General features: G+C 37.1%; 1 protein-coding gene across 2 annotated transcripts in view; it reads left to right on the forward strand.

Annotated features, from left to right (window-relative positions):
* NAA25 (N-alpha-acetyltransferase 25, NatB auxiliary subunit) overlaps positions 1–12429 on the forward strand; it is a 67953-nt gene extending 55524 nt beyond the window's left edge. For both annotated transcript variants that reach the window (XM_079149522.1, XM_079149521.1), the window contains 4 exons: positions 539–636; positions 3181–3291; positions 5319–5465; positions 9385–12429. In XM_079149522.1, coding sequence (XP_079005648.1) covers positions 539–636; positions 3181–3291; positions 5319–5465; positions 9385–9507 — 479 coding nt within the window. In that variant the 3' untranslated portion in view covers positions 9508–12429. The remainder of the gene's footprint in view (positions 1–538; positions 637–3180; positions 3292–5318; positions 5466–9384) is intronic.
* The last annotated feature ends 2048 nt before the right edge of the window (positions 12430–14477 follow it).

A 14477-nucleotide genomic window follows, 5' to 3' on the forward strand; every position in this document is an offset into this window, starting at 1 on the left:
ATATTGTTACCTGGTTTTTAAAAATTTTTATTTTGAGACAGTCAGAATAAATTGCCTAGACTGTCCTTGAACTTGTGCTCCTTCCTGATTTAATCTACCAAGTAACTGGGTTTACGGGTTTATGTCACTACACCTGAATAGAATATATTATTATTTTTAAGGCCACTATTTACATTTTGAAGGCTGTATAGCAGAAGTAAATATGACTTTATAAAAAGGCTTAAAATAGTTATTCTCTGGTTTTTGGTTCTCTGTGGAAAATGAAAAAAAAAAGTTTCTGAACTAAGCTTTTTAAAAAAAAATTTTTTTGTTTAGATGGACATAATACCTTTATGTTACTTTGTATTATGTGGTGCTGAGGCTTGAACCCAGGTCCTCACATATGCTTGGCAAGCACACTGAACCACAAAACACAAACCCCAGCCCCTGAACTAAAACTTTTATATTAATTCTCTATTAGATTATGTAGATTTTATTCCTAAAAATAGCCTTGGAACAAAAGGCAAATGAAACCATAAAGATATTTTTCTGTCTTCAGATGTCTTCAGTAAATGTAAAGGTGACCTCTTAGAAGTTAAAGATGGTAACTTGAAAACACATCCTACTCTTTTAGAAAATCTTGTCTTCTTTGTTGAGGTAAGTTATTGTTCTTTTTGTGAAAGCATGATTTTCTCATTTTCCTTAATGGTATGCAGGATTCATTTTTTAACAATGAACAGGTAATAGGCACTGCATCCCTACAATTAATTAATTAATTAAATATAATATGGGGGGTAGATACTGGGAAAACCCAGTGGTGTTTTACTGTTGAGCTACATCCCCAGTTTATCCACGCTTCTTTTTGAGACAAGGTGTCCCTAATTTTCCTAGATTGGCCATGTACTTAAAATGTTTTACCTCAGTCTCCTGAGTTTCTGGGATTATAGGCTCATGCTACTATATCCAGCCTATACCTGCAGTTTAACCTTCCTAATCCTGCTTCTTGTTGTTTTTTCTTTTTTCTTTTTTCTTTTTTTTTTTTTTCTGGGGGGGTGGTTACCAGGGATTGAACTCAGAGGTACTCAACCTGAATCACATTCCAGCCTTATTTTGTATTTTATTTAGAAACAGGGTCTCACTGAGTTGCTTATTAGCACCTCACTTTTTGCTGATGCTGGCTTTGAACTCTTGATCCTCCTGCCTCGGCCTCCCTGAGCTGCTGGGCCACCTTGCCTGGCTAATCCTGCTTTTGTTCATTGAAAAGCTGTTTAAATCAAATCCTTCCACGAATACTACAATGATGTAATTCATAATGCTTAGGTAAAATTTCTTTAAAAAGTTATTTTAACGATCTCTCAGGTTCCCCAGAACCATTCCAAATCTAGCTATTTTCTCTCCATTCTAATTTCTGACTTATTCTTTGTTATTTTTTTTATTTTTTTTTTTTTTATACTGGGGATTGAACCCCGTGGTATTTAAGCACTGCCTCTTTTATTACATTTTATTTTATTTTTTTTTAACTATTTTATTTTTTGGTTGTAGATGGGAAAAATACCTTTATTTATTTATTTTTTATGTGTTGCTCAGGATTGAACCCAGGGTCTTACATGTGCTAGGTGAGCACTCTACTACTGAGCCACAACCCCAGTTCCTATATTTTAATTTGATACAGGGTCTCACTGAATTGCTAGGGCCTTGCTAAGTTGCTGAGACTGGATTTCAACTCACAGCCCTCCTGCCTCAGCCTCCTGAAACAATGGGATTACAGGTGTGCACCACCACGCCTGACTGACTCACTCTTTATTCTGGAATTTAAATTGATTCTTTCAGTTTCTTACATTTTTTGTTATTGTTTGTAATTACTGAGATATTTTGCATTATGAAGGAGTCCAGGGATTGATACAGCCCATCTGTCTTTGTTTAGCTAGAGAAAAAAGGAGGATTGCATATACTCATAACCCATTATCTTTTCTTTCATTTTATTTTTTACTTAAAAATTTTTTTTAGATGTTGATAGACCTTTATTTTATTCATTTATTTATACGTGGTGCTGAGAATTGAACCCAGTGCCTCACATATACTAGGCAAGTGCTCCACCACTGATACATGACCCAGCCCCTTTTCTTTTGTTTCTGTCACACAGTTGTTTACTTCTCCTTCCCTACTAGTCCAATTTCCTGAAGGCAATATCGTCTTTTCTGATGACTAGCATTAGAAGTGCCCGAGATGAGCAATAACTGTACATACATATATATGCACACACTGCTGGAGAAGATTGGTAAATTGCTAATGTAATACAATGCAGGATTTGTGTTAACTTGAGGGATCTTTTTTTTTTTTTTGTACTAGGGATTTAGCCCAAGGGTACTCTACCATTGAGCTATATATCCAGCCCTCTTTATTTTTTATTTTGAGACAGGATCTTGCTATGTTGCTTAGGGCCTTGCTGCATTGCTGAGGCTGGCCTGGAACTTGCTATCCTCCTAGGTCAGTCCCCCAAGTGTCTGGGATTCTGGGTATCTGCCACCATGCCTGTCTCCATATATCTTCAGTCAAGATTTCCAAGTGAAATGGTGTCTTACCTGGCTGACAAAGCATATGGAGAGAGGCATGTTATAAAGAATCACTGGATTCAAGGCCTAGGAATTTGGACTTTACACTAAGCGAAAAGGATGTTAATAGATCCCCAATTCTACAGAGATGTGAAAGAGAAGTAGAATGGAGTGGAGGGTGTGGAGTTAGCTGAGAGAGCCAGAAGAAAGAATAAAGACGTAGGTAGGGTATTTGAAGTATTCTGAGCAGATAAAAAAGTGCTAAATCGACATGTGACTGTAGAAAAGAAAGACTGGTGCTGCGTAAAGGCTAAGATTCTATCCCCAGCTCCTACCCTCCCCACCCCTCCCCATGCCCACAAAAGAATTAAGAATAAAGACATGAGAGTGAAAATAAATTCAGGGGAGAAACTGAAAGGAATTGCATAGGGTCTCGGGATGTAGCTTAGAGTTATAGCACTTGGCTAACATGTACGAGGCCCTGGGTTCCATCCCCAGTACTGTATGCCCTCTCCGCCCCCCAAAAAGAAAAAAATGAAGAGATTCAAATAGAACTTCCAGTTAGAATATCTTTTTTTAATCCATTGCTCTTAACTTCCTGATCATATTGTAATCTTGATTGATTAATTTGCAAATTTTCCACTTTCAGACTATTTCCATTATCCTTTGGGTGTCCAGTTACTGTGAGAGTGTCTTGCGACCATACAAATTAAATTTACAAAAAAAGAAAAAGAAGAAAAAAGAAACCAGCATCATCATGGTAATAACAGAAAAACACAAGTAATAATCTGGCTACAGACTGCTTTTTCTTTTCAAAAGTTTTCCTGTATGTTTTAAGAGTCATTAGGATCGTATAAGTATTCTTTTTCTCCGTCAATTTTTTTTTTTTTTTTCCTTTTTAAAAGAATCTTACTAGATAGTCACTTGCCCAGGCTGATCTTGAACTCATGGACTTAAGCAATCTTCCTGTCTCACCCTCCCACATTGCTGGGATTATAGGAATATGCCACTGTGCATGGTTTTGATATTTCTGATATTTCTTGAATGAAAAGTTAGCCTTCCTAGTTGATTAAGTCTCTCATGTTTTTATACACACACACACACACACACACATATGAATGACATGTTTATGTGTCTTTAAAAATTGAAAATTTTGGGCTGGGGATATGGCTCAGTTGGTAGAGTGCTTGCCTTACAAGCACAAGGCCCTGGGTTCAATACCCAGGACCGCAAAAAAAAATTAAAAAAAAAAAAAAATTGAAAAATTTTTTGATATTTTCTTTTGGTATTATGGAATGAATCCGGGATATTTTGCCACTGAGGGACATCCCCAGCTCTCTTTATTTTTAATTTTAAGACAGGGTTTCACTAAGTTGCTTAGGGTCTTGCTCAGTTACTGAGGCTAGCCTCGAACTTGCAATCACCCGCCTCAACCTCTTGAGTTGCTACTATTACAGGTGTGTACCACTACACCTGGCTTGATGATATATTTTCTGTTCTTTGCTCAAATTTCCTCTTGTAGAAGTATTTTTCTTATTGTTATGTCCATATTTCTTCAACTTCCCCCACACCTCACTAGAAATTAAAATTAGGTACGCTTTATTACCACACTGTTCCTGACCTATTACACTTTTGGGTTCTTAATAATGTTATTAATCCTCTATCACAAAAAAAGCAATTTAAAGAAAAAATTGTCATCTGCTTTTTTTTTTAATTTTTAGTTGTAGATGGACATGATATCTTTATTTTTATGTGGTGCTGAGAATCAAACCCAGTGCTTCACATGTACTAGGCAAGCGCTCTATCACTGAGCCACAACCGCAGCCCTGTCATCTGTTTTTTAATGAATGATTTTTTGGTCAAAATAGTAATTTTTTAAAAAACAAGAATATCTTTTTAATGGTTTCTAGTTTAGTGTCATGTTTAGAAAGGATTTTCAACCCATGATTATAGAAGTTGTTAACCAGATCTTCTTTGCTGCTTTGTTGGAGCAAGCTTTCTTTCTTCCTCCCTCTCCCCCTCCCCTATCCCCCTCCCCCCACCCCCTCCTCCCTCCTGCCTTCCCTTCCTTCTTTCTAGATTTATTGACTATCATTTAATTTCCCTCTTATCCTTCAGTTTATCTTGGGCCTTTTTTCTTTTCTTTCATTGTGCCTGCCCCACCCCATGCCCCACACCCATGAATTGGAGGATCAGACCCAAGACTTTGTGCATGCTAATTAGGGGCTCTACCATGGTAGCTGCACTCCCAGCACTTTGTTAATTTACTTATAAAGGGTTATTCATAAATACAATTTAGTTACAAAACCACCTGGCTTTAATATAACTTCAAAATGTATCTGTTAGAGCACTGTTCCCCTTCTCTGTTCTTTTTTCTGAATTTTCTGGTCTGTTGCCATCCTTTGCTTTTTTCTATTCGAACTTAAACTATTATGTTTCTTTATTCATTAACATTATAGGAAATCTTAAAGATGTGAAGAGAGGTGGTAGAGTTTCCTGGCTGTGGGTTGAAGGACAAACTACCATATTTTCTAGTAGAATTTCTTCTCCAGTTCTCCAGAATATAATCAAATCTCACTTTTAAAAATGCTTAAGTTATCCTTTTTGAGTTTGCAGTTATATTGTTTGGTGGTATGAGACTGTCTTAATATCCAAAATTATTTCCTTTCCTGTTATAGCACAAGTCATGGTATAGCATGCAGTCAGAATACCTATGTGTTATAAGCATTGGTAATGTGTTTAATAGTAGTTCATTTTTTAAAAAAATGTTTCAAATCCTGTTCCCAGCCACCTGTCTTCACCAGTTTCCAAGACTATGTTTCTGGACTTCAGACTTTAATTTCTAATGCTGTGGATCATATTAAGGGACTTGAAACACATCTAATTACACTTAAGCTTGAAGAACTTATTTTAGAGGACTCTTCTTTCTCTCCGGTAAGAGATTATAGACAATCAGCAATGTTTTTTATATATACATTAAAATGTTATCTTTATCAAAAGTACAATTTAATTTTTAATCCATCAGTTTCTCCTTATAAGACCTGTTGCTAGTTGGGTGTGGTGGTACATGCTTGTAATTCCAGCTACTGAGGTTAAAGGATCTCAAGTTCAAGCTACCCTGGGAAACTTAATGAGACCCTGTCTTAAAAAGTACTGGGGATGTAGTTTAGAGGTAGAACACTTCTAGGCTTGACTCCTATATCCCACAACAAAACCAACCACTAACCACCAAAACCTAAACAAAACCCAGAAAGCATAAGACAAAGACTTGTCATTAGAAGGTGCTTTGGCAAGTTTTCTGTTGTGGTGTTGGTTTTGGGGTTTTTCTCCCTTTCTTTATATTTTTGGGGTTATGCCTATACCATTAAAACTAATGCCAGCATTATTAATTGTTTCCTGTTTTGAGTACCAGATGGAATCAGACATACTCTTAGGATTCAGGAACAATTTCCGTAAGAACTTACATGCTGCCGAGTAGGCTGCCTTTCTTTCTACCCCAATAGTTATCACCTGACGAAAGAGATGCTGGGCATCAGAAATAATTATGTCACTGATCATTAGGCTAGAACACACCAGCCAAAAAGGGAATGAATGAATCAGTGTTTACAACCATCAGGTGTCTCCTGATATTATTTTAGGACCTTTTCTTAAAATTCTGCTAATTATTAGCAAAATCCCTGTAAAGTTTTATCTTTAAAATATGGATCTCCCCTTCCTTCCCCTTGTGCTGGGGATTGAACCCAGGACCTCACATGGTAGGCAGTTGTCCTACCACCAGACTGTACCCTTAGCTCCTAAAATAGTGATTCATTAAAAAAAAATATATATATGTGGATTATTTCTGGAGAATGTGAATTCAGCCCCTGGAGTTGGCTTAGGATTTTGGTAGGGGTCAGCAGTGCAGTGGTAGAGCAATCTGTTTCTAGCCAGCTGTTCTGATAATGAAATTCTGATCTTAGAGAATGCTTCCCTCTAATAGATGTCTGACCTGAATCTTTGCTGATGAGGGAACTCATCCAGTAATCTGAGGACAAATGTCAGCCTAGTTTCAGACCTCGACTCAGACTTTCCTAGGGGAGAGAATAAATGGAATCTTGCTTGGTACACCAACCTTAAAAGACTGTCAGCCTCTCTTTTGTAAACTTAAACATGTTAGAGCTTTGGATAGTGTGCTTACTGTGAGGAGAGCCCAGAGCATTTGCCATTACTAAAGACTGATGAGAGAAAGCAGTCTTGTTCACAATGAAATAAATGAGTGAGAGAGACAGTCTTACTGGAGTGGGTGTTTTTAGAGGTGATTAATTTTCACCAGGCACACAGAAAAGGAGGAAAGGGATCCCAAGTAGGAGGTTGTCAGGAAAAGCACAGAGGTGGAAAGTGAAATATGTTTGGCATGGTGAGTCAGTTGGCAGGGGCATAGAATGTGGAATGTGGGAAGGACTGTTAATTGCATGGGTGATGGACACAACAGCCCTGCTGATTTGTGACCATTGCCTTCTGAAATGAGAACTAAGAGTTCTCAGTTTCAGTATTCTAAAGGTTCTCCTTAACTTTGCAGTATAACCTTGGGGAAGTTACTCTCTGGGCATCAATTTCTTTATCTATAAATGAAGATGATGATAATACCTATTTCATAGGATCATGGTGAGGATTAAACAAATTATCCTTTATTAAAGTCATGATACATGTGGTACACTGAGGAGTACTAGTCACCAAATAGTTTCCATATAGTGTTGAGTAGTCTTTTGAGTTAACAACAAAAAAACCCCCAACCCTCTTCAATTCACTTTCCATTAGGTTTATTTCTTATTTCCTTCCTTTTTCTAAACTTGAAATCCAGTGTATAAGGTCTTTGGACTCTACCTTTAGTTGTGTGTCAAGACCATTTTTTGTGTATATTTATAGTCAAGGAGAAAATGTACAGTATTATTGTATTTTGTACTTTTTAAAAAGTAAATGATTTACTGTTATGTAGCTTGGCTGCAAAATCTGTTCAGATCTGTTCAGGTCAAGGTGCAGTCTCACATGCATGTAATCCCAGTGACTTGGAAGCTGAGGCAGGAGAATCACAAGTTTAAGGCCAGACTTGGTAACTTAGCAACACCCTGTGTGAATCTCAAAGCAAAAAATAAAGAGGACTGAGGATGGAGCTCAGTGGTGAAAGCACTCCTGGGTTCCATCCCCAGTACCATACACATACATAATCTGCTCAGGCTAACTAATATGGACAAATCTTGTTCATTTAGTAACTGCATAGTACTCCAAATAGGAATGCACCACAACCATTGAACATTTTTAGCTTGTTTCTTGTGTGTGTGTTGGCAGTGGGTGGGGTACTGGGGATTGAAATCAAGGACACATTACCACTGAGCTACAACCCTGGCCCCTATTTTATTTTTTATTCTGAGACAGGGTCTGGCTAAGTTGCCCAGGCTGACGTCAAACTTGAGATCTTCCTGGCTTAGCCTCCCGAGTAGCTGGGATATAGCTGCACCACCTCACCCAGCAGGATGTTTCTTTATACAGTCATTCCTTAGTATCTGTGTGGGATTTTCTTTTTCTTTCTCTAGAATACATGCAATGCATGCACACATACACTGAGGATACCCAAGTTCCATGGCCCTTATATAAAATGGTGTAGCATTTGTATCAAACCTAACACATCTTCCTGTATGCTTAAAATTATCTCTAGATTATCTTTTTTAATACAATATAAATGCTATGTAAACAGTTGTTATATTGTTCTGATATTAGTGACAATAAAAAGTCTTACCATGTTCAACACAGACCGATTTTTTTTCTCTCTGAGGTTTGGATCTGCAGTTGGTTGAATGCATGGAGTGCAGAACCCGTGAATGTGTAGGACCAGCTTTATTTGCATTTATATATACTAAGTGAAAATTTTTCATACAAACCTTTCTACTTCTAAGTTAGATAAGATCTTAAGTAGCAGTATCCATGGGTGAGAAAGTGTTACCTGGTTTCTTCTGCAGTCCTGGGCTTTGCAATTCTGCCAACTTCATATAAACATACCCAGTCCTCAGCCATCTTCATTTGTGTTTGAACACTCCTTCCCTTTATTTTTTGTGGTTTCTACCATAGCAAATATGTGGCAGCAAATTTTTAATTCATACATTTAAGAAGGCTTTAAGAGAGCTCTGTCTTTTATCATTTGATCTCTTATACCTATAGACCGTCAGTGTGGAGAGAGACTTGTCAGTCTGGAAAAGATATAGTTGGTAAAGCAGGCCTTTCAGTAGTGGCTATGATGATGTCTAAGACAGTAATAAATTTCTACTTTGTTGTTTTGATGTGAACAAAAAAAAAAATCAGACATCTCTGCACTTTGTGCAGCTTATAACAAAATAGGAATAATTTTATGTCCAAACTACTTAGTAATAATTTACCACCTTTTTTCTTGATGAAAAGTTAGCAGTAAGAAATTTGTTTTCCTACTTTATATAACTTATAACAAAGGTACTTGATGGAATGCTGTTGCTGAAGCAACAGGGTCTTGGTGAAAAACACATTGAAAAATATACATCTGTGAATAGCTTTAGCCTCTGCATTTAAAATGATTTTTTTTTTTAGTTGTTGATGGACTTTTATTTTTATTCATTTTATATGTGGTGCTGAGAATTGAACCCAGTGCCTCACACATGCTAGGTGAGTGCTCTTACCACTGAGCCACAACCCCAGTCCTAGCCTCTGCATTTTGATACTGAAAATTACTCATTCTATTCTGATGGAGCTTGCATTGAGGTAATGGTAGTTTTAACTTTTATCTGAGGAACTCTAATCTGGGAGAATGATTGTTGAGCAACACCACTTATTTTTGTCTCTTCCTTTGTAGGAAGAAAGAAAATTTTCAAAGACTGTACAAGGGAAAGTGCAGAGCAGTTACCTACACTCACTTCTGGAAATGGGGGAGCTGCTGAAAAAAAGACTTGAGACCACAAAGAAACTAAAAATTTAAGGAAGTGTGGACCACAGGCACTGATGATTCTATAGCAGAAAATGACGACACTATCTTCCCAGGCGAAAGCAACATCTAGTTGACCATCATTTTAATCCAGAACTTCCTCATAAAATGCATGAAGGACTTTGATCGTGAATTAATTTTTTTAGGTATTAAATATATACAGCTGATTAAATTATTGTATATAAACCAGAAGCAGGACCCTCATCTGGGTTTGACCACTTTTTATAAATGTTCATATGCATATGGCAGCAACAAGAGAATCCCTTACTTTTCTTCCCTCCCATCACCAGAAACATCTGGGAGGGAGGGGGTTTCTATTTAAAAGCAGCAATAGAAATTAAGCATAAAGCATTGACCTCAAAGCAGCTGGATGGCCCTCCCATTATAGCAGTGGGAGTTTAGTCTGTTCTTGAGCCATAGGAAGCAGAAAGGAGAAGCAGAGGGGGATATGACCAAGAGCAGGCCCTTTTCCACTGCCCCCAGGCAGGTCCACAGCAGACCTCAGGTGAGACTGAGCATAATCACTTGCCCTGAAGGGCACCACTCAGATGACCACAGGTGCTGATTTTTTTTGGCTTAATAATCCTGATAGCCAAGATAGTCCCATCCTCATTCCTGTGAAAGTTAAATCTCAGATAGGGAGGCAAGGAAGACTCTTGTTAATTTATAGCTGTTTAAAGAGGAAAGTTAAAGGAGACCATTTAACAAGCCTGCTGAGGACTAGCTTGCTGTCATTCATCCATTTGGGAAATATGGGAATCACTGTTTTTCAAGAGATGTGTACATAATTTATGCAGGCAATACTGATCCTTACTTCATCAGTTTTGTGTTATATACTGCATTCGATTCATGAATCATATATATATATGTGTGTATATATATATATATATGCTTGAAAATTAATTACTATTTTAGTGTTTTCAAGTGGGGGGGGGGGTTGGTGAGGAAGGAATATATATTATGGATTTAACCTAGGCATTAAGTTTTAGGCTGGCAAAAGAAATGTTATCCAGTGGGTTTAATGTTCAGTCTATTTCTTGAAACTTAAAAATTATACCAGGATTGTATTTACTTTGTTCACCTGGACATTTAGTCCCTTCAGAGGTTGGTCTGGTAGAAAAAGATAAAAACTCTTGAAAACGTTACACAATTTTCACACTTTCGTTGATAACTTTTTTTTTTTGGTGTTTGAATTCCTGCTACTGTTTTTGGTCTATAAATTACCTAAATACAGTTAAAGTTAGTAATTCTGTAAGGGCAAAGAAATGACTTTGATGAGGAAATTCAAGCATCTGATGGAGGATTGGTCTTAAAGACCTTTTCACAGTCCTTTCCTATGCACTGCTCCAGTGAAATGTGATACTTTTTTTAAAGCAACCAAAAGAACTGGGAAAATCTGTGTATGCAAAGTTTGCATTTTGTTCCTTCTTGACTTTATTATTCATAATTTGATATAGTGGTTAATAACTGTTGGAACTTCCAAGAAAATTTTTAGAATTATATTACCTGTTCAAAGTAAGACTTGTTGGGAAACCTAGTCCATCAAGTAATTTCAAAATATATTTTATATAAATTAGTAGCTACAGGGATCACACACCCCATCCTAAAGGAAAGAACTTTGCTGAATAAGATGAACTGAACATACTGATTGATTCTGAATATCCTTTAATGACAATGTATCATTAGTTCATGTAACTATGGCCTGTTTTAGATGGAACTGTGTGTATTTGGGAGGGTGTGCATATGGCTATGTTCTTGGAATGATGTTTCTTTGCATATCCAAAAAAGTACTGTACAAAGAAATAGAAATGCTCTTTGATACAAGTCTATGATCAATCTAGCATACACGCTTAATGGACTGGCCTTGGTCAGGGACTGTTGTGACTCTAATGGTCTGCTTAACTGGTCTCCTGCCTTGGGGTATCTGGGACCTCTACTGGTTTTACTGACAAATAATGTTACCTTGAAGTTATGCTTCCTTTGTTACTTGCTGATTTTCCTACTAAATGTAGCATTTCAGTTAGATCCAACTCTCACATTTGAGATAACTGTAAAAAGAATGAAATTATGCAGAAATGGCCAATATCTTTTATCAGTCTGTTCCTTGGGAAACTGTCATGCACTATAAATTGTGTACAGTTTAAAATATATATATACATATATATATATATTCTTACATGAGTAAAAAGCACCCTCTCCCATCAGTTGTATGTCATTGATATTTGAAGAGAATTCCCAAATAATCCACTGCTGCTGTTGCTTTTGGTTTGTATGAGTTTTTTGTTTAGTTTTTGTGTGGTAAGTTGATATTTAAAAAAAAAAAAAAAAAAAGGAGAAAAAAACCACAACTACTGTTTACAGACTGAAAAATTATTGCCTTTTATACTACTGAGATCCCTAAGTTAAGATTCTCCAAACTAAACATTTGGTTTAAGTCATTTACCTGGATAAAAGGTAGATAAATTTTTAGTGTTCTCCACATAATGGGAAAAAAAAATGCCTAGTTGTGTTGCCCATCAATTTTGTATATTTTCATAATTTTAATTGTTCAAAATTGCATTATATTTTGCAATCACTATGTTCAATCTGGATTTGTCTTTCATTTTTAATATAAAAGGGGGTTTCAGTGTATCTACAGGCTTGTTATTGAAACTCTTCCTGCTTATTTGATGTGATTTATTAATATGGGAAGTCTATAGTCTTCCTTATTCAGAATTAAGTGAAACAGCAAATCTAAACTGGGTTATTTATATAAAATTTTCATTTTATGTTGGCATTTCTGCCTGGTTCATTTTTGTTCAGGTTCTTAGATGCTACAACCTTCTAAATGGTGTAACTCATCTCAATTTTGTATTGAAGTGCTATATCTTCAGCAAAATTTTATTATTTGAAAATTAAAAATTTGTATTCCAAGGCCACCATTCCTTTTGGCTTAAAAGTAGTACCTTCCATACTCAAATTATTACTGAGCACTTACTGACCATGCGTCAGATTCCTAACTTTCAGGCTCTGTTAATATAAGGGAAATGAAACCCTCTATCCTAGTTATTAGCTGTTGAAGTGGGGAAAGGCCATAAATAATAGTTATGTAGCAAAGACCTATTTAATGTAAATCAGGGTATGTGATAGTGTTGAGTGAGTCACTTCAGATTGGGTCAGGAGAGGATCTCACTGGTGACACTGGACATGAATGATGAATATCTGTCAGTCATAGAAAAAGGAACACAGTTGGAAAGGCCCTAAGGTAGGGAACTGCTGAGCATGTTCCAGTAACTTAGGGAAAGGAGTGAAAAGGGGTCAGCATTCAGATAGAAACTAGAGTGGGGACAAGTCGGGACCTATAGCCAGGGGAAGGGCTGAGTTTATTCTAAATGTAATGGGAAGTTACTGGAGGATTTCAGGCAGACTGATGACATGATTTACCCAAGGGTACCCACAAGCTGAGGTTCACATTTGATTTGGGCAGATTGACAACCCAATGGAAATAGCTGTTTTTCCAGTATCCTTTCTGTCCTGTGATATTAAATCCCTTTATGTATCCCTGAAAGGTCAGTTTTGGCCTATTTTTTCAGCTGTAAGTTAGCTCCCTCCCAGTATTCTCTTTTCCTTTAACTAAAGGCAGGTCCTTGCATGTACCTAACTTGCTTTTCTTAAAAGTTCAGCTCCAGTTTATATTTTTTTAACATTCCCCTTATTTTTGGATGGTGTAGCCTTGATGCAGACACATATTTCACAGTGAAGATTGCAGGGTAAAGCTAATATAAGTTGAAAGCTCATAAAAATTGTGTGTGGGTTTCCTACTGCACTTTGTGCTTGAGGGACAGAGCTTTTCTGCAACCTAGTGTCCACATATAGCCCAGGAAACATGGGTTCCCAAAAATAAGTGAAAAGCTATTCTCCAACACCATCTCATTCTTACTCTTGATGGTCACAAATTCCCAGATTTTTAGTTCTGTATGAATACTGTCTCCTAATGTGATAACGCCAATACTTTTTGTGGCATTAGTTACTGAGAATTGTTGGTAATTAAAATTATTCTTGGGTTGGAGTTGTGGCTCAGTGGTAGTGCTTGCCTAGCACATGAGGCACTGGGTTGAATCTCAGTACCATGTAAAATAAAGATATCATGTCCATCCACAACTTATTTTTAAAAAAATCATTCTTGGCACCATTTGAGAAATTTCCAAGTTCCTTAGAACAAAATTCTTCAAGTTGGATATGGTGTTTGCTCTGCTTCAGGTTATCAAGAAAGTCCCTTAAAATTGTACCCAGTTGTTTGATTCTAGGAAGCCACTCCATGTAGCCTTTAGTCACAATATTTATTAGATGCTAAGAACAAAAGTCCTCTGATACATGATCATCTAGTCCACCCTGGCTTTAGAAGTAATACCTAGCCTGAACCCATCCAAGGACATACTAAGAAACAAGATTAAGCCACATTCAGGGACTGAGGATGCTTTTTGGTTTGAGTCCTTGTCTGCCATTTGTCTACTTAATTTTTTTTTGGTAGTTGGACAGCATGCCTTTATTCATTTATTTTTATGTGGTGCTAGGGATTGAACTCAGTGCCTTACATGTGCCAGGCAAGTGCTACAGCCCTGTCTATTTACTCTTGATTTCCCTAAACCAGTTGAGTACTACTTTGTTTTTTTAGAAGCAATCCAGCTTAGATGGGAAGCAGTAACAGCTAAAGCAAGTTTGGAAGTTTTGAAAGCATCCCAAGAGACTGTCTGAGAGTTTCAATTAGAATCTAAATAATGAAGCCCGGTAGTGGCCCACACAGTAATCCCAGTGGCTTGGGAGGCTAAGGCAGGAGGATCGCAGGCCCCAAGCCAGCCTCAGCAAATTGAGGCACTAAGCAACTCAGTGAGACCCTGTCTCTAAATAAAATACACAATAGGGCTGGGGATGTGGCTCAGTGGTTGAGTGCCCCCTGAGTTCAATCCCTGGTAACTTCCTCCCCA

Source organism: Sciurus vulgaris (genome assembly GCF_902686455.1).
Source record: "Sciurus vulgaris genome assembly, chromosome: 8".
NCBI lineage: Eukaryota > Metazoa > Chordata > Mammalia > Rodentia > Sciuridae > Sciurus > Sciurus vulgaris.